At 25.9% G+C, this 20,808-nt stretch overlaps 1 protein-coding gene across 1 annotated transcript in view; it reads left to right on the forward strand.

Moving 5' to 3' along the window:
* Positions 1-305: 305 nt before the first annotated feature.
* The window catches only part of LOC129989482 (pleckstrin homology domain-containing family M member 2-like), a 29,124-nt gene continuing 8,621 nt past the window's right edge, over positions 306-20,808 (forward strand). Inside the window, exons 1-14 of the mRNA XM_056098052.1 lie at positions 306-570; positions 3,929-4,032; positions 5,615-5,849; positions 6,305-6,367; positions 6,459-6,542; positions 7,517-8,490; positions 12,508-12,577; positions 13,429-13,584; positions 13,668-13,753; positions 14,602-14,734; positions 18,347-18,513; positions 19,254-19,316; positions 19,756-19,921; positions 20,515-20,691. Coding sequence (XP_055954027.1) covers positions 469-570; positions 3,929-4,032; positions 5,615-5,849; positions 6,305-6,367; positions 6,459-6,542; positions 7,517-8,490; positions 12,508-12,577; positions 13,429-13,584; positions 13,668-13,753; positions 14,602-14,734; positions 18,347-18,513; positions 19,254-19,316; positions 19,756-19,921; positions 20,515-20,691 — 2,580 coding nt within the window. The 5' untranslated portion in view covers positions 306-468. The remainder of the gene's footprint in view (positions 571-3,928; positions 4,033-5,614; positions 5,850-6,304; positions 6,368-6,458; positions 6,543-7,516; positions 8,491-12,507; positions 12,578-13,428; positions 13,585-13,667; positions 13,754-14,601; positions 14,735-18,346; positions 18,514-19,253; positions 19,317-19,755; positions 19,922-20,514; positions 20,692-20,808) is intronic.

Below are 20,808 nucleotides of genomic sequence, written 5' to 3' on the forward strand. Positions count from 1 at the left end.
AGATATTCAGAGCATTAGTTTGAATATGAACTAAAAAAAAACCGAAAATGTTTATGAAACGAATACAGGCAGAGTTGTGCGCATGTTCAAGCAGATATTATTAAAAGATAGTGTTCCTCGAATGAAATAAATCAATATAATATTTCTGAGATTTTTTACTATCGTTATGTCTTGGAAAAGATATATAAAAAAATAAATAAATAACACTTCATGAAGGGTACGCATGAGGAAAATCTCCAGAAAGTTATTTTTATTCAAGATGTGTTTGTAGCAACTGACAGGTAAAAAAACTTCCACTACGACTACACCACAGGGAAACGGGGAAAGCAAAGCAATCATGAAAACAACAAACTAACTTGCATGGGGTTCTTATTTTGTTAAGGATTAAGGCCTTTTCCTTGCATAATCGCCCGAAAATCCACTGCGATGTCTGTTTCTGTTTTACTTAAATTTACGTAATTGCTTACTATGGTATCGACTATTCCAGTAGCTGGAACATTTTCTCTTAGTAATCCAAATGAAGATTCCAAAGAACGGATTTTATTTACGCTTCAAGTTGCAGTTAAACAGGTATGGAATTTCACTTCAGAATTAATGTTAGCAATGAGTGTTTATCATATTTTATTTTTTTAAATTAAAAATTTTTTCGTAGCTTTTTTTCTTATTTATTAAATGAGCTAGATTAACTGCGCACGATGACAATATTCTTTAATCATTGTTTATTTGGAATGCATATTTTCTTATTTTGATTGCATTGACTAATTTATGTGTTTGCTATTCTTGTTATTATTCAGTAATCTTATAAAAGTAGAAAAAAAAATGCCGAAGTCATGCTTGTCTCTATGCCCTTCCTTATAGAGGGGGAAAAAATTAAATTGCTGTGTAATTTGTCAGTCAGTTATGTGATAATATTTTTCAATTCGGAAATAAACTCCAAATTTTATTTGTTTCTCTTTTAAGACTTATTTGTGCCTGGTGGAAGGAAATTAAAATATTATTTCTTAGTATAATTCATACTTTTTTTTTTTTTTTTTTTTTTTGCAAAATTATATAGAAAAAAAAATATTCTTGAATATGGGATACTATTATTTAAACAGCGGAAATTACATTATTTTTTGTAATCAGTTTTGAAGTATTTTTTTTTTTTTTTGTGCTTTAAAATTTTCTATTTTGCATTGCAATAGGCATACCTTGCAGCAGTTTTCATAATTTTTCAAAATATTAATTTAAATGTCATTACTAATCCTAGAAGGAGCACTTTAAGTTTACTAACATTTGTAATGACTGTTTAAATTAAAAATTCACAAATCCTTACTAAAAAATAGATATATTTGATATTTATTTTTATGAAAAAATAAACTAATGCTTGTTAAAGTAATTAAGGCTAATCTAACATTTCAAAAATTGTTTAAGCTACATAAGTGACTAACCAAGAAGAAATTTTATTTGAGACTACTCTCTCTCTCTCTATATATATATATTTGAAATTGTTTTTTGTTACATGCTTATATCTGATATTATATTGATTTCTCCTCCATCAATTGTGAACTAGAGTAGTTAATTTCATTCTTTTAAAGTGTAAATATTTCCTGGAAATTACTAATTTGTCTTAATTATAAGTACACTTCATATAATTATACTTGTTTGTTGAAATGCATCAAAGTTTCATTAAAATATTCATCAATTGTGAACTAGAGTAGTTAATTTCATTCTTTTAAAGTGTAAATATTTCCTGGAAATTACTAATTTGTCTTAATTATAAGTACACTTCATATAATTATACTTGTTTGTTGAAATGCATCAAAGTTTCATTAAAATATTTTACTCAGATTTAGAACTTGTTGAAATCTATATAATATGCAAATACATGTTTCTTTATTTTTATTACTGTTATTTATATCTTAATAATGACATGATCTTATTGAATTATTTTAGTTTTTAATAATATACATATTTTTACATTTGTGAACTTCTTTGCATTTTAAATAATTGTAATTAATTTAATCTTGTTTCTGTGTTTTGATTTATTGATTTTAAATTAGAATTTATATAGATTTGGGGATAGTTGAAATTTGCAGAAATTTTCAAATGCTGTCATTTTCAATTTTCAAAAATTTAGTGTACTACTAACTACTATTTACCACTTCTACTAACAATATTAATATTTTTTTAGGAAGTATATAGAAAACTATTTTAATTTGCAGTTAATGTTTCAGTGTCTGAGAAATTTTTTTTTGCCTGATATTTTATTCTATGATAGTCTTGATAGAAATGATGAATAAAATAAAAGCAAATTATTGATTTGTTTTATTGGTAAAAATGTTAACATTTAGGAAATGTATCTGATATTTTTTTCCCATTTAACTTTCAAGCTCAAAATGTAATAAAAAAAATTTCAACTCGGAACTTAAATATTTTATATTTTAATCTAATTTTGAATACAAGCAGTATGCATTTATTAAGTAATTAAATGAGAATTTTGTTTTCATATATAAAAAAAAAAGAAAAAAAGGAATCCTGATAAATTTTAAAATAAAAACAGAGAAAAATGAGGGAAAAAAAAAAAAAAACTTGGAAAAGTTTATGATGAAAAAATGAACCTGTATATAGAACATTATTTGATGTTAACTGTAATAATAGTATATATAAATAAAAATGTTTGTTTGAAATGTTTGCAAAATTATTATTTAAAACAATCAGTTTTGTTTACAAATAATTTTATAGACTAAAAAGAATTACTGTTTGAATATTCCTACATTTTTTTTTCTTTCAAATTTTTATCAAAACATTTTAAAATTAGTTTTATTATTTTATGATTTAAAGTTAAAAAAGTTATTAATGAGTTATATTGTTAGTTGTAATTTAAAATATCTTTTGTAATATCTAAGTAGTTTATAATAACTATTAGTTTACAAAAAAATGATATAATCATGGTGTTAAATATATATTTAAAAAAAATAATGAAACCAGCTTTTAAAAATTTTATTTTCTGAAATAATTACTAGTGCATCAATGCTACATTAGTGCTTGCATTTTTTTTTTTTTATGAAATGTTGAGAACATTTCAGTATTAAAATAATATAAAGAAATTATTAGATATATAATTATAATTTCATATTTTTCTTTTCTGTGGACATAAGAAAATTTATTATTTGATAAAATAAGTGATAGATTAACTAATCAAAGTCAGTTTTTGTTTTAAATGTGTATGAAAAGATGCTGTTGAAAAAATTTGGAAGATTATGCACTTGAGTCATACACATTTAATCAAAGATTTCATTATTGTTAGAGAAATAAGTCACATGTTATGTAAATATTGTTCAAGCAATAAAATGCAAACTTGAATCAAGTTATACTCTTGATTAAATCAATCTGTAAAAATTATATAAATATTATTGTTAAATTCTATATGTTGTTATTCTTTGCCATTATAGGAAAGATTAATATGTAATTATCCTTCTTTCATTTCCTTAGATTGAAAGTACAATAATGCCCCCTCCTCTTTTTTATTTCTGAAAATATAAATAAATAAAAATGATTTTATACAATTGTATTTTGAGCTATTAATAATCTGATTTTAATTGGAAAAATTGATGAAAATATTTTTAGATTTTTACATTTTTTTATTGCACCTCATTTATTTTATTGAACTTAGGTGTAGAGAAAATGAAAGATAGAAAAAAAAAAAAAAGTATCATGTGACTGTAACAAAAACCTCTCAAGTACAGAAAGATGAATTTTTCACTCATGTGTGGCTAAAGTAATTTTAATTTGAAATGATAATTCATATCCTTATTTAAACAAATTTGGAGTGCAAAACTTTTTAATTTCCCAATAAATTTGTGTTGAATTTTATATTGTTCTGTTTTGAAAAATTTCTTTTTTCATCAATTTTATTTTTGTGTATATATTAAAATTTTCATTCTAGATTCATCACTGCAGTTGCTTACGAAGTGAAGGGGATGGACTGTCTCTTGAGGTGAAAGAAGTCAGACAGCTATGTGAAAGTTTGGACAAAGCACTTTTTCATGGGTATATTTATTAGTTTTTTTTTTTTTTTTTTTTTATTTCATTCTGCATAGATTTACCATTTTCATTAAAACCTTCCATAAAAAGTTTTAACTATTTTAAATATTAAACATACTTTCCTATTAAAAAAAATCTGGAGAAACAGATCAACAAATCTCAATATTCGCTTTTTTGATGTTAAATACGGGCATTAAAGTAGAATAATATAAATTTTTCAGCCTAGTGGCGATTGGAATTACATTAACAGAAAAATGTGTTTAAAAGTAGTTGTTTATGAAAATGGATGAGTTCATTGTTATTATTTTATCAATATTAAACAGTATTGACAAAATAGACTTTATCCCAAACAGTCAGATTACTAAAGATATTTATTTCTCTTTAATATCTGAGACATGTATGTATGTATGTATAAATATATAACCTTATCACAACTTTCTTATCTATAGAAAATGTACAACAAAAAATTTCCTAAACATTTTGTTTCAATGAATTTCCTTAATTGTAGACCAAAAACATTTCAAGGACTATGAACTAAATAATTACCTGATGATTTTATTGCCTGATTATCTATTAAGTTTGTTAGAAATAAGTCACATAAAAGTGAAAAAAACTATTTAAAAAACAAAACAAAACAAGAAGCAATATGAAATTTTTACCAATTTTATGAATTAAAGATTGTTAAAGAAGGAAAATTAGCATGCCTGGTTCTCTCTCTTTTTTTTTGCAGTTTAAGAAATTTATATTTAAATATATGATTTAATGGTTTTCCCTGATGAACCTTTGCTTAATAATTTTTATTATTTTATTTTTCACCTTTACCGAAAATTATAATAAAAAATTTCATTATTATTAAAATTCTCAATTTTAGGATGGGCTTGTTGAGAAAAAGAAAATTGGAGAGCCTTAGTTTTTTTAAAAATTGTATAAAATTGTGCATATCTTATTGTATTGGTTGAAAGAGATTAAACTTTTTTTAATGTTATCTTTTTAATATTAATGTTTAAAATATGGAGATTATAAAATATAATTTTCTGTTTAGTGATGTCTGCTGATGAAATAAAATAAATGTAAAAGACTATTTTATTGTAATAATTTTGATTAATGTTAAAAAAGAAATTCTTATAATCTTTAAATCTTATAAACAATTCTTGTAAAATTATGTATAGTAGTGGGATAGAAAATGTGATTATATACGGAGAAAATGACATTTTAAATGAATAAATAAAAAATATACATTTAAAAAAATTATGAATTTTAATAATTTACCTTTTTTTTAATAAAACATTTCTTATTTTTCATTTAAAGGATTAAAAAAATAAATTAAGATATGTTGTAATTTTTTCCATTGTAAAGCATTAGATTTCTCTTAAGGTAATATAGATGATCAAATAATTGTTTTTATTTCTCTAATTATTGAAAACATCAACACAGCATGCTTTAAAATGTTTCTTTTTATTTTTTAAAATTTTTTTAAACTTTTTTAAATATTAAACATAACTATTGTTATATATAATGTTTTAAAATATCAGAACTTTCATAAATTTGTAGAATTAATGTTTATTCTCTCATCTAATTTGATTTATAGGCTGAAATGCTATGAAAAAGGCTACTGGCCTTTTGTGAAAGAATTCACGCACAGTTCTACTGTAGAATATTTAGAAAAGCTTAAAAATGCAAGCACAGATGTCCAGTGTGGTAGAGCTTGGTTAAGTTTGGCCTTGAATGAAACTAGCCTTGAAAGCTATTTTCGATCCTTCAGCCAAAATCTACAAATTTTGAAGAAATATTACAAATCATTAGCTTTATTATGCGACCAGGAAGTAAGAAGATTTCACTTATTTTTTAAAAGTTATTTTGTGTATGATAATATATATGTATGTTTAATGTATTTCTAATGAGTCAATTATAAAGATTCCCATCTTTCATAACTACTACTATTATTCTTTTTCTATAATAAAATATCATGTACACTTTTAATCGTTTTGAATTCATTTAATAAGTGAGGAATTGCTGTATAAAAAATACAAAATCTGACGAAGGCAAATGAAACTTTATGAATTTTTTTTAACTTTTATTTTTGGTCAATTATTTTCTTGAATGTTGATAAACATTTCTGAAAATCATGAATGTGTCTTACCAATTTTCAAGAAAATCATGTCATTTATAAAATTTGAATTAAAGCTTTTGAATTTAATTAAATGTTTTGGATATTACCCTATATAATATAATCATTCTTTCATAATTTCAGTAGCTAATAATCTTTTTCATTTTGCAGCGAATGCAACTTGTCCTAATGTTAATGGCTGGCTTAGAATATGTACCAATTAATTTAAATACAGTAAGTCAATATAAATTTTATCACTTATCTGACATTTATGTGGTCATTGTATTTCTTCATTTTTAAAACGTTTGCTTCTTTTTTCCTACAGGAAAAAATTAAGTATGGAAGTGGATTGTCATTTTTTGAAAGTTCATCATACTCACAAAATGTAAACATTTTTGAGAATCCTGAAGTACGTATTACTTCTCTCATGTGATAATTCCATATGATGATATTTTAAAAAGATATATGAAAAAGACAAATTATCACCTAAATCTGAAAAAAAAAAAAAAAAAAAACATACAAAAAACTTTCACATCTAAAAATATTACAAATAAAACAAACACATTATTTACTATGTATTTCCATAACAATATAAATGTTAATGTGGCAAATGAAAAAAAAGTTCATTGTTTTTAAACTTCTACATTACAAGTTTTATTTAACAACAACATAAGACCTTCATAGTGCATAATTGTAATTTGATAGAATCTGAATATAGTTAATTTACTAACGGGCTTAATTGAGCTTTATGGATACTAATATTGTGAAATCCTTTCAATAATTATCTAAAACATAAAAAACTAAAATTTTTATCTAAATAAATTTTTAATTTTATCCGTGTTCTTAAAGCAATATTTGACATTGTGTATATCTCATGGTTACATGATACTAATATAGTTCTAATGATTAAAAAATGAAGTGTTCATCTCAAGCTATGAAATAAAAAGTATAGCGATTTTTTATATTTAATGTTGAATTACTGGATTTTTTTTAAAATCATAGATGTACAAAGATAAATTGTATTTAGAGTTTTCAGTCTACTTAAAATTTCCAACCATAATTTAACGTATATATATATATATTAATAAGGATTTTAAAATTTGATTTAATTTATCAACCCTTTTTCTATGTTGTTCAATTTAGTAGAAATTTCTTACTTTTTAAAAAACATTTTTGAATTTTAAAGACAAACAATTTTGGACAGTTAATGTTGTGAAATTGGAATGTAGGTAATTTTTAAACATTTCCATTAGTTTTTATATATATTAAATTTTGAATCTGTTTGGTTGCTCATAAATGTCATACAGCTATATTTATTGTTTTATATGTAAAATATTCTGTTTTGTTTTCATGTTGTTGACTTATTCATTTTTGTTTTATTAGTGTATTGTTAAACCATCCAAGCCAAGATTAATGATGTCAAGCCCTGAGTTGGTGCCATGTGAAAGTGCATCTGAAGTAACCTGTGATTTTACAATATCTCCTCTTAAAAGTCCATCTGAAAGTCAATCGACACCTGAAGAAATCATTAGCACTCTGCACAAATCTGAATCTAGTGAATCAACCCAGTCAAGAAGTGAGAAGGAGGAACTAGAGATGATCTCTCGTCTCATCAACATTAATACTGAAAATGAATCAAAACTCGGAGAGGACATTGAAGTTGTCCGAACAAAAGTTGTGAGGCGTACAAAAAGATCAAATACTCAGAAACATGATTTGTTACAGAGCATTGAAGCATCTGATTGTAAGATTCAGTCTGATGAGTCTAATAGTTCCCTTGAGAACCGATTGAGCAAAGCAACGACTGACTCTGGATTGTGTCTGGAGACACCTTATTCATCTGATAACGATTCAGCTGATTTGGCTCTTGACAAATCAGATGACTATGATTGTCAGCAGCAAATTTCTTTTCAGGTAAATGAGTTCCAGCAGGAATTCAGTGTTACATTTTCTACTCCAAAACGAAAAACATCCAGTACTAAGTCAGTTGATAGCAAATCCGTTCTTGAAGAACGTGGCATGCCGGAAGGACAAGAAGATCCAGTCAAGCACAATGTTGACCGTTCCCCACTTCTGACAGGGAATGATGGCAAAGATAATGAAGATATCAGTAATGAAGAGGAGGAAGAAGAAATATCTATCTATGATCTTCATAAACTGTCATGCAATACAAAAAATTTAGAAAATTTGGAATCTGCAGATTCAAAATCTGTTGAACAGATACCTGCCAGTGAAACAGATACTTGTGAGAAACAGAGTCTGTCAAGTTTTGCTAGTGGAAAAACAGAAATAATTGATATTGTTCTTGAAGAAATTGAAAAACTTGGATTAGAAAAACCCGAGAGCTATGACTTAAAGTAAGAATATGTTGGGTATTTAGTAATGTTTTTAGCATAGTTCAGAATTTTAAATTATTAATATTATATTGATGTCACAGAAATTTCTAATTTTTTTTTTTTTTTTTAAATTCTGTCTAAACGTTAATTCAGAATTTCATTATTTTGTAATGCTGTTCAAAAAATCTATTTCTTTGTCTCACTAATTTATTTAGTGTAAAAACTGATAAAAACCCCCATCAAAATCTCTTAATATCATTTTTAACAGAACATTTTTTAATAGTATGTCTAGCTTTTTTTAAACTTTCTTCTAAACATCTTCTGAAACATCTTCAAAAGTAAAACATTCTTTTTAAAATATGCAATTGACACTCTTAAAATGCTTTTACATTTTGAGATATACCTGTTTTTGGTAAACTACTACAATGTTTCAGTTTTTGGTAGTTAATTATTGCATTTTAAACTATGTATTTTGCTGCAGATAGTTGTTTTAAATGATGGATGATGTGGTCAGTTTTGCTTGGTAAATTATTCACTCAATTTTCTTATTGAATCTGAAAATGCATAAAACGATAGCGGTTGAACGAAGCATAAAACGATAGTTTCAACCAGTAGCAAACGATTCCTGGTTGAATAGCTAAATATTAATTTTTCATATATTTTCTAAAAACTGCACAGATGAAAAGTGCTTTATGCTGTGGAATCTTGCTTAATGAGTGTAATTCTTTCTTGGATCTTACTTGTAATGTGAAACATCCATTAAGCAAAATAATTTTTCAATAGGAATCCATTTGAAATTGGAGAATATTTTCCATTCGAAAAAGAAATATTCAAAGAAATTTTTAATAATGCAATTTATTATTTATAATTTATGTTTTTTATTTACAAAAAAGTTATCTAGAATCATTTGTCTTTGGCTAATATTTCACAAACATTAGACATGGCATTATCATTAAATGAATTTGTAAATCAAATGGTTATTGCCTTCTTAGGCTACATTTCTCAACATATGGTGTAATAATTTCCCATGCTTTCATCCATCCCTTATCTGACTCCTCAGTTGAGTCTATTATTTCCTGCTTTCTTAACCGAATCTGCTTGGCAGCCTTTTGTTGTGACACAGAATGCAATTCTGCAAGTTCTTCGCTAGTTCATTGATATTCATTCTATTCTGACTATTCATTTCTTCACATCACTTCATTAATGTCATTGCTATCTGCCTCTGAACTCATAATTTGAGTTGTGGATCCAATTTAATTAACAAAATTAAGTTTATGGAGTTTGTATTTACTCCATAAATACTCAAATTTTTTAGTATTGCATCTGACAATGCTATCTGATGAAAACTTCTTTCATGTATTTCCAGGATGTATTTATGAATTTTTATGTATTACATTTTACTTTTCTTGTTATGGGAATCCTTTGTTATGAGAGGTCCTTATTAAACAAGATTTGGCTGTCTCTCAGATATTTGATGCTTGTATCAAATGGTATGATTTATGTAATTTAAAATTTCAGAAAATTGAAGATTATAAAATTAATTGAACTCTAATTTGATATTTTAGAACAGCTTGGTAAATTTTTTGGAGGTGATTAATTCTTTAAAAATATAGCTACACAAAAAGATATCTACAGGAGCCCTGAAATTTTTATTTAGGCACATAGTTTTTAGTTTTGTATCCAAATACATATAAGAAGAAAATTATAATATTCCATATTCTTAATTCAGATTATTTATATCCTTAAGTGACATAAAACTTCCCATTCCATGTAATTAATTTTAGAAAATTGTAATTCTTTTATGAGCACAAAGGGAATTCCAGAAGAAGGAAAGGGGGAGGTACTTGTATATTAACCACATACCATCAGCAAACTTCTGGTTTAATTGCATAAAATTGACAAACATAGTCATTAGATTAATATGTTTTCTTTTGCAATTTTTTTTAATGATTAGTCACTTGTTATAATAAACATGACATCTTTGGCTATTAATCACTGGCGTGCTGTCAATACACAAATATCAAATCTTCCATTTTGTGTTGCTATTATTATTATTATTATTTAAAAATTACAATTCTTTAATGTTTACAAAAGACATAAATACATACAAATTTTTCAAAAGGATGTTTACTTTATTAATTGCTTCTAAAATATGTGAAAGCAAGAATAAATTTTTGGGAATTTATTTATCCCCCTCTATCTTTAATATTTAAGATTTTAAAAAATATCCGTACTCTTATTTACAATTAATTGACAACTTAAAATAGAACTTGTATAATATTTCATAATTTTGATTTGTTTTTTTTTTATCATCGTTTCTTTTTATGATATTTTGCCAAAATCTTGAAATATCTAAAGTACAATTTAAATATTTTTTTAAAAAATAATAACTATCTTATATTTTGTAGTGCATTTGCATTTTATCTGTATTGATAATTTCATTATATTTTTGTATAATTTTAGAGGGTTTCTATCTCTTCCATCTCTTACTTAAACTTCCTTCTCTTACTTACTTCCATCAGTTTGCTCAATGTTGTTAATTTCTCCTTAAATGATAAAATTGAAATAGGAATTTTTTTCTTTCAAATATATATATCTGGAATCTAAAATTTTACCTATTACTCCCTCATCACTGACATGCACATGTCTGCATATGCACAAGGTAAAAACAGGTTTTTCTAAAAAAATGTTGTAAAAAACATTTGTTAAATGCTGTTAATAAATCTTATTCCTGTGTCTCAATAAGTCACATATAACCATTGCAATATGTATTATACTATAGAAGCCTTCCAAGTTCAATCATTAATTTTATATCATGTTGATATAAATTTTCCGGAGAAAAGTAACAAGGTTCATGTTATATATCTTATGCTATTTTATCATGCAATGCTTTGAATATATGTAATTTATGTTGCTGTCAACTTATAGATTTAATTTTACATTCAATTGGTACTTGTAAAGCCATAAGTTAAATTAAATTCCACAAAGAAGAAGGGAAAATGTATTTTTTAAAATAAAAGATAAGTAAGAAAGTATGTACTGTAAAATTCTCTGGATCATGGTTACATCCATCTGCATATGATTAACTTATTCTGTGTGTGTGTGTATGTGTATATATATATATATATACACATATCTAAAGTAAGAAATATTTTGAAAACGAAACCAAAATGAAAACGAAACGAAATAGTTTCTGAATCGCAACTAAAAATTATTTCTTATTCAAACTAAAACCAAAAAAGGAACAGAAAAAACTTCATAGTATTTAGAGAGCGCAAATGCAGCTACTTCTAAAACACAGATGAATTGATACAAAAGTATTAAAATCAAGTTAATAGGAAAATCAAATAAACCAAAGAAAAAAAAGAATCCGAACTGAAGACTTTTTCAAGGGTCACCCTCAGGCAGGGGTTCAAAAAAAGGGATTTTTTCTGTGAGGGAATGCAGACAAGGATGTCTAATAATGATTCCTTGTGACCCGAAAATCCCCTGAAATATATATATTCAAGAATTACAAGTTTGTAAGTTTTATTTCAGATTCTAATTTGCTTATTTTTTCTATTTGTAACGTAACATGGTTTTATTGATCCTTATTGTATATATAAATAGAAATGAAAAAAGTAATAATTTCAGCTACAAAATTTAGATTAAAATTTTTATTCTGACTGTAAAGAAACATATTTGTTTTGGATTAGTTAGCCATTTTTGAATTCAGGATTATTTTTATATACCAATAAAGTTTTATCTTTTTTCATTGCCATTTCTTGAATTGTGAAGGAATTTATGAAATGCAACTAATTATGTCCAATTGAAAAATATAACATTTGTGCACTGTATTTTTATACAGTATTATAAGAAATCTTTACATAACTCATACAAGTAGAATTTTTTAATGTATTTTTTTCTAATCCATTCTTTGACGTGTTATAACTGTGATAGAAATAATGATTGAAATGAATGATAGAAATAATGATTGCTAAGTGAATGATTGAAAAATATAGCACTAATAATTTATTGATTGACATATATTCATTTCAGTGTTGGAAATAATATTCTTCTGTATTTTCTTGTGGAAATCTATGAGCATGAAGAAGAGATTTTCCACAAAGTAAGGACTCCTTTTATACTTAGTTAAGTTGCTAATTTTCTTAGTCCCACATTTTACTATATACCTGTAATTATCATTTTCTTATAAATAAAAGAATGATTACAAGAATTTAGGAAGTAATTTGATTTTCTTTTAAAAAAATCTTTCAAACATATTAAATTTTGTATAAAAAATGATCTTTTTTGTGTTTTAGTGAATGTGAGAATTTTGAAATTGGAACTGATTAATAAGCACAGGCATGCAGATTTTTATAATAAAGTCATTAAAAAGTTTTATCTCGTGTATAGTTGTTTTATACATTCAAAGTATATTTGAAGTCAATAAAAACTTTATTTATTCAAGTTTTTTCTCCCTCTTTCTTATCATGAAATTATTCATTTATATAAATTTTACTGCAAAAACATCTCATGCCCTTTATTTATTTTATTGTAAAATAATTTTTCAAGTACAATGTAAATAGTAAAAGCAATGATATTTTTATGTATTAATTTCTTTTCCAAGTATAGCAACAATTGATAAGTAATGTATTATTTGTATCACTATGAATATCAGATTTTCTCAGCATTGAAATTGCTTTTTACTTGGAAATTTTTTTACCGAGACAGAATAATTCTAATATTCATTGAATTCATTTACGTAGAATAGTCAGTATCTGTTGAAAAACCACCACCACCTTGGCGTGAAAAATTATGTAATAATTTATATATATTATTTAATGTTTCCTTTGTAATTTTTTTTTATTAGAATAAAAAAGTACTCTATGAATGTTTATAAAACCTGAGGAATTTTTAATATGTATTTTGCATAAATTTGGAACAGTTTCTCAAATATGCTTCAATTGCTTTTCCCAGATATACTGTGCTTATTCAAATTTTCCTGAGGGTCATTGCCAAAGCATTTATTTTCTACTATCTAATAAAGGTATCTATTTCTTGAGACCTGGAAACAGCCAGCAGAAATTTTTTAAATGTGGCAGCGTGCGATACAGCAGTATTAATTATATAACAGTAAGTAAACATATAACAAGTATTTTTTTTAAATAAAATTTACAGTAATGAAAATTATTTGCTTAATATATTTTCATTAACAGGTAGATTTGAATTATCAGGGTTTCAAAATAATGTCATCAGATAAAGAATGCTATTCTTTATACACAGCTAATGAAGAATTAACAAGGTACATTTTATTTTCTGAACCACACTATTTTCTTAATTTATATAATAGATTGGTAATGTGGTATTTAATATGCCATCTATTTGTTAGTTCTTATTTTCTATTCCAGACGTATTAGCCTCTTAGTTAATAATTTGAATAGGCTCCTTGGCTCTGGCATGATACTTAATATGTTAATTGTTTATATTAATGAATTAAGAGATTTTTGTTTTAGATTTTAAAATTAATGCAATATATGATAATTATGTTCATTATATATTAATAATTGTATTCATTATAATACGTAAAAATATGTTTGTTGTATTTCAAAACTTTGAATTTTTCCTGTACATATACTAATATTTTGAAAAATAGGCAACATTATTAATAGTATTTGTATTCTTCCGCAATCTCATTTGAGATATATAAGAAATACAAATTTTATTTGATATTGCTTTGCATTCTGAAATTAAATGTAGAATATTTGTATTATAATAATTAAAAAAAAATTAAAAAATTTTCAATAAAATGAATTTTTTTTTAATACTTTGTACTTGAGTTTTCATTTAGGACTTATGACTAAAAAAATGACAATGTAAATATGTTGCTTAGAAAAACAGCATAGAAGTTGTGATCATTTTTCTGAAAATCATTTTTTGATTTATATTTATATAAGTAATTCTTAATCATTGCTTGTACAAGCAATTTTACATTTAGAATTCTAAATAGTGAAAGAAGAGAGATATGGTAAATTCTAACTGTATTGTAAATGTAATTATTTTTTTTAACCTAAAGAATGTAGTTTATGAAACATAATGGTTAGTAATCATCCTGGCGACTTTGAAAGTTAAATAAATTATGTATTTTTTCAGAAATATTCTTTCAAATCTTGAATTGGGAATCAGAAAATTTATTCCCAAGCTTCCATTGCCTTCATTCTACACAGATGCTGCTGTGCAGCGTATTGTGCTATCAAACTTTTTAGCCTCTGAATTGCAGTGTGAGGTAAGAAAATTGCTTCATCTTTTAGATACCTTTCTTCTTGGTTTATTTGTAAAGTAAGTTGTTCCATTCCATTGACATATTGAAAATTCTTTGTCAAATTATGTACATGAATAATCTTTTTGTCTATCAAGAATTTCATATCAGTATTTCTGAAAATTATTTCACTTGCAATTGTGCTTTTACAACTAATAGAGGCTGCAGCCTTATCTGTGGATGAAATATTTTGTTATAACTCCTAAGCTGTCATAGTTAAGTCAAGATGTTCATTTTGCTTCACCAATGCTCATTGTCTCTTCCTAAACTTAGAATATGCAGTTATGTAATCTGTCAAAGCTGCACATGAGGCACAGACAAGATCATTTACGTCATGTATTTATTTTTATGATTGAAATACTTTTTGTTGTTGATGTAACCTAACTTTTTTCATGTTTTTAGTTAATGTGCCATAGTGTCTTTATGTTTGTGTTGCTATATAAAGTAAATGCTCATAAAGTGTTGCAATATTTGCTTGTTAAGCTCCTATAGAAGTAAGGTGACCATTCGTACTGATTTTACCAGTACAGTACTGGTTTTCGGGGCATAAGTCCTGGTTAGTCATTAAACAAAATCAGTACACGAAAAGTACTGGTTTTAGATTAGAAAACATTAAAACAAAAAAAGTAATAAAATAAAAATAATAAAATTAGAACTGGCAACCCTGATAATTCCATGTGATATCGTCAGGTGTCGCATGAGTAGGACCGCCACGACGTCATACAATCCAGTGGTGGTCTGATATACTAACTACTGTGATGTACCTACCTTATTATTATCATGGCGGCAAAACGACGAAAGTGCGTATTTAATGATGATTTAAAATTAAAATATACATTTATTAAAGTAATAATATTGATCCTAGTGAAGTATATTGTGAAAAATGTAGAAGTACGTTTTCTATTGCAAATAGTGGGAAAAGTGACATTGGAAACCACATAAAAACAGTTAAACACAAACGAGCAGTGTCAGCAGCAATTGCAAGTTCGAGTATGACATCATATTTTAAGAAAAAAGAATTTGAAACTGCCGAGAAGAAAATAGCTGCAGCTGAAGGTTTGCGGGCATACAGAACAGTTATGCATAATCAATCTTTTCGATCAATGGACTGTACCTGTAAACTTATTAAGACATATTTCGATGCTAAATTCAGATGCTCTAGGACCAAATGCGAAGCTATAATCACCGATGTACTTGTCCCTTATGCAAATCAAATATTGGATGAAGATTTGAAAAACGTAAGTTTTACATCAGTGTATTCAGACGCCTCAAATCACAAAGAAATTAAACTTATTCTTTTACTTGTCAGATATTTTTCATACAAGAATGGAATACAGGTAAAAATTATTGAAGTAAAGGATTTGCCAGGAGAAACGTCTGACATAGTTACCGAATATATTGTAGAGGTCTTAAAAAAACATAATTTAGAAAGCAAAATATTAGAGTTTTGTGCCGATAACACCAACATTAACTTTGGAGGCATGCGAAGAGCCGGGAAAAATAATATTTTTACCAAGCTAAAAGCTACTTTGGACTGACGGGAGCTTGTGGGAATTGGTTGCTCAGCGCATATTTTAAACAATTCTATACAAACCGCGGCAGACTGCCTTCCAATTGATATACAAACTTTAATTACCAAGATTTACTCTTACTTTTACATTTATACTGAGAGCGTCAGTGTATTAAAAGAATTTTGTAGACTTAGAATATTAAAAACTTTTGGGTTACAGTGCTACGTGGTGGTTAGCGTTACGACCAGCTATTGAGCGCGTGTTGGAAATATTTCCTGCATTAAAATCGTATTTTGCGTCTAATGAAAAAACTCTGACAATTATTAAAAATTATTTTGAGAATCCTGAAACCGAATCTTGGCTTTTCTTTCTCCATAATGTGTCGTCAATGTTTCATAACACGGTTTTAAAGATAGAAGGACAGGATATTTCTATGTTGGAAACAAATATCATTTATAAGGACCTTAAAACCAAAATTGCTGACAGGATAGCAAGTGTGTTTCTGCCCCTGCAAGTTCGACAAAATTTAAAAAGTCTAGAAGACGGCTTAGTATCTGGAAGAATGAGAAGACCATTTTGAGGGAATCGAGAATTTAATTGGATTACATTAAACATGAAACCTATGCATCAAATGGTTCAAGTATGCAGTGACTATTTAATTCAACATTATCCGGAAATAAATTTAATTGTAGATGAGCTCTTTGATGAAATCTATTTCATTCAGCGCTACACCACAGATGAGAAACTTGGGCATTGGAAACAAAATTGTGTTTTGGTATCAGATAGGTGGATTGAAATTTTTAAAGCCTTTAAAGAAAATGATGTGTCCAATAATATTGGCAAATTGGTAGAGTATTGCCTCTGTATGCCAGGAACTAATGCACCGACTGAACGGGTTTTTTCTTTATTAAACAACATCTGGACTAGCGAGAAAACCCAATTGCAAGTGGAAACTTTGAAATCATTGTTGATTGTCAAAAATAATTTAAATGCAACCTGTATGGAATTCTATGAAAATATACAGGAAAACAAAAATTTGTAAAACGCAATTCACTCCTCAGAAAAATATAAAAAAAACAAACTAAATTAAATAACTCCTTATGTTTTATTATGTTATTATATTAGGTATGGCTTATCATGTTATGTTTTATTTTTATATTGTAAAATCATATTTTAGTTTTCACATTTCTTGTGTTTAAATAAACGCAACATTTTTTGATATCTAAAAGTTTTTTATTTACTTAGGTATATAGGTTGGCCGTTGGGTGAATTTTTTATAAAAATTTATAAAATTTGGGCGTGGCTGGTCAAAATTCATGTTGTCCTGGTTTCAGGTTAAAAAAAAAAATGGTCACCTTATATAGAAGGCATAATTAATATTAAAATATGATAGATGTGCATTTATGAAAGTTTAATAAACTGTTAGCTAATTATTATTCTCGTAATTATGTTTACCTACTTATAACAATAATAATAAAATGTAAGCATTCTTTGTCCAACCCCTCAAACATAATGTGTGTGCAATGTCTCATTATATTTAAGATTGATATTTTTAAATCCTTGAGTATCTATATTTCAGACACTAATAAAATTTTCAGAGTGAAAAATAGGCACATTTTTTTTTATATATTTACTTTGCAAAAAAAAAAAAAAAAAAAAAATCATCACTAATGTTTTTTTGAATAGATAAGTACTTTACTTATCTATTCTTTTGCATATTTTGAGTGAGGAATTTAATATGTAATGTATATTTACAATTGCTTCTTAATATAAATAAATATATGAATACATTTGAACATTTCATATACAATTTTGTTAATTTTTTGTTTTATTTTGTCCCCAGTAAGATTGATGTGAATTACTATACTAATCCTAAAGCCTGTAAAATTTTAAATGATTTAAATAATACCTTCTTTTCTATCTTATTCTATTGTAAAATAGTATTGATCAAAATGTTTCACATGTTAATATGTTACTGGTTTTTGTATTTTTTAAAAATTGATGATACATAACTCTGAAATAATTCACATTTATTTATATAGTCATGTTTATTGTTAATCTCTAACAGAAAACAGATGTTGATCTGACTTACTATGGGCTATCCAGATGGGAAGATTACAGTTCCACCACTATTACTCCTTCAGGCCCTGTTTATCAGGATTATCTCATGTATAGAATAAAATTAGTCAAAGAAAATAAAGCCACACCATGGAGACCAGCATTTTTCCTTTTAAAGTAATTCAATTTTTTTAAATGTAAATCTAATATTTGTGGTTAAAAAGAAAATGTATTTCTTGAAATCCTTGTCATTCTTAAATTATAATATGTATTCCTGGAAAAAAAATCACTTTAATATTTAGATAAGTTTAATTCACTACAGTTTTCTGTTAATGATTCAACTTTAAGATGAATTAATGTTTTTAGATGTAACAAAATTATAAAAATTACGAACACCATTTTGCTGTTTGCTCTATTATAATCAATAAATTATAATCTAGGATTTTAGAGCAATATTTCCTATCTTTGTTTCTTAATTTGAAGATTAGTATGTTGTAACTCACAAATGCAGAATAAACATTTTTTTTTTTTTTTAAAAAGAGAGCAAAAAAAAAAAAAAAAAAAAAAAAAAATCAACCATTTACTATATACTTCAACAAAGATTTAAATAAAAAAAAATGAAAATGAAAATGCTTTAATGCAATGAAATATGTAATATGTAAAATAATATGTAATGATATAATATGTAAAATGATAATGCTTAAGTACTAGAATTGGTGAATTTTAAAACCAGCCTCGATTCTTAAGATTTTTTTTTTTTTTATTTAATTTGATTTTTACCCACCCCCAGCCTCTTCTGGTTCTTGGCTTATTCCCAAGTTTCCCATAAAACCTCTTATTTTGTGAATTTTAATATGTTTTTGTAGTAAAATCAAATGTTTCTTTTTTGTTTATGCAAAAAGTATTTTTTGTTTTAGGGGTGGTGTTCTTTATTGCATGGAAGAAGAAAAAAGCAAACCAATCTTTTTTGTTCAGATGTGGTAAATATTCTTGATAGTTGCTTATTTCATTGAGATACAGAAATTATTTTTGATAATAAATTTTTTAATTATTTTTTGCAGATATTTATATTGTGAACTATATTATTACTAATGTTTTTGTGGACATTGGTTATATAGTATTTATAAAAAATTCTACTTATTTCGGAATAATGGTAATGATTTCATCCTTTCTATAATTCATTGCAATTTGTATTAAAAACACATTAGGAATGTTGTGAATCATATTTCAATAATATTTTAGAACTGAATATTTAATTAGACTTTTATAAAGTCATATATAAAACAGCATAAATTGGAAATGTTTCTTTGAATTTTGTACTGTATTAATTCATAATGGTCATAGTAAAAAACATGTCTTATGAGTGTTTAAAATTATAATAAATGTTATATTTTGATTATCAGTTTTTTCCCCCCTTAGTGCTCCTCACTGTAAAGGTTGTAGAAGGATTCATCTTTTAAATCGACCTCATGCATTTGAAATTATACGTTCAGACTCAGATTCATTGCAGTTGGCTGCTTCTGACAGCTATGAAGCTTCTAAATGGCTACAATATTTCTTAGAATCAGTTTCTCTTGCAGGACACGTGAGTGATGATAAATCATTTATTCTTTGCTTTGTTATATAAAAATTTTGTTATGATAATTATAAAGATATTTATTGTATAAATGGAATATTAGTAATTTATTTGACATAAAGTAGGAAGTATCAAACAATCGTAAAGTAGCTTGCTAATCATAAAGTAAGGTTGTTAATCATAAAGGAGGAACTATCAAACATGTTACTTACATTAGGCATCTAAATATTTATATTTTTTCCCTTTCTTCTATGTTTTTCTACATTTCTAGAAGGTCAGTACAAGGTCTACATCTCTATTCGTAACCCAATATTTTAATTCTAATATATTTCCAATTGGAAAAAGGAGAAGAAATATTTTAATATTTGAGCCAATAAATGCATTCTTAAAACTATTAAATTAAATTTTTTTTTGCAGCCTTTTTGTTCTTTTTGTTATATTTATTTAAAATAAAAAAAGTGCTTGGCTTATTAAGATTTTAAATAAATAGTGACTTCTGCAAACTGTTTATTAATAAGGAATATCTATATAAGCTGGATACTTTGAATTTCTTCAGATGTTTTCTTCTCTTCTTATCTATGTTATTAAATTTTTTTTTATAGTTTATTGATTCTGAGAGAAATATCCAAAGGCCTTGCTGTGTCCTGGTTGCTAATCAAAAAATTTTCATAGCTACTGAAGATAGTCGCAAAAACACATATAAACTTCTCAATAAAGCCAACATCTGTGATTTAGTTTCTGTCTTTGTTGATGCTATTACTCCTAATTTTATGATGCTAGTAAGTATATAATCTGTTCAGTTTATATGAATATTGAAAGAATAAAAATTAGCACATTTTTTCATTCTATGAATGTGTTAGCTTTTACTCTTTCATATTATACTATAATTAATTGTA

Source organism: Argiope bruennichi, chromosome 10 (genome assembly GCF_947563725.1).
Source record: "Argiope bruennichi chromosome 10, qqArgBrue1.1, whole genome shotgun sequence".
In the NCBI taxonomy this organism is placed as follows: domain Eukaryota; kingdom Metazoa; phylum Arthropoda; class Arachnida; order Araneae; family Araneidae; genus Argiope; species Argiope bruennichi.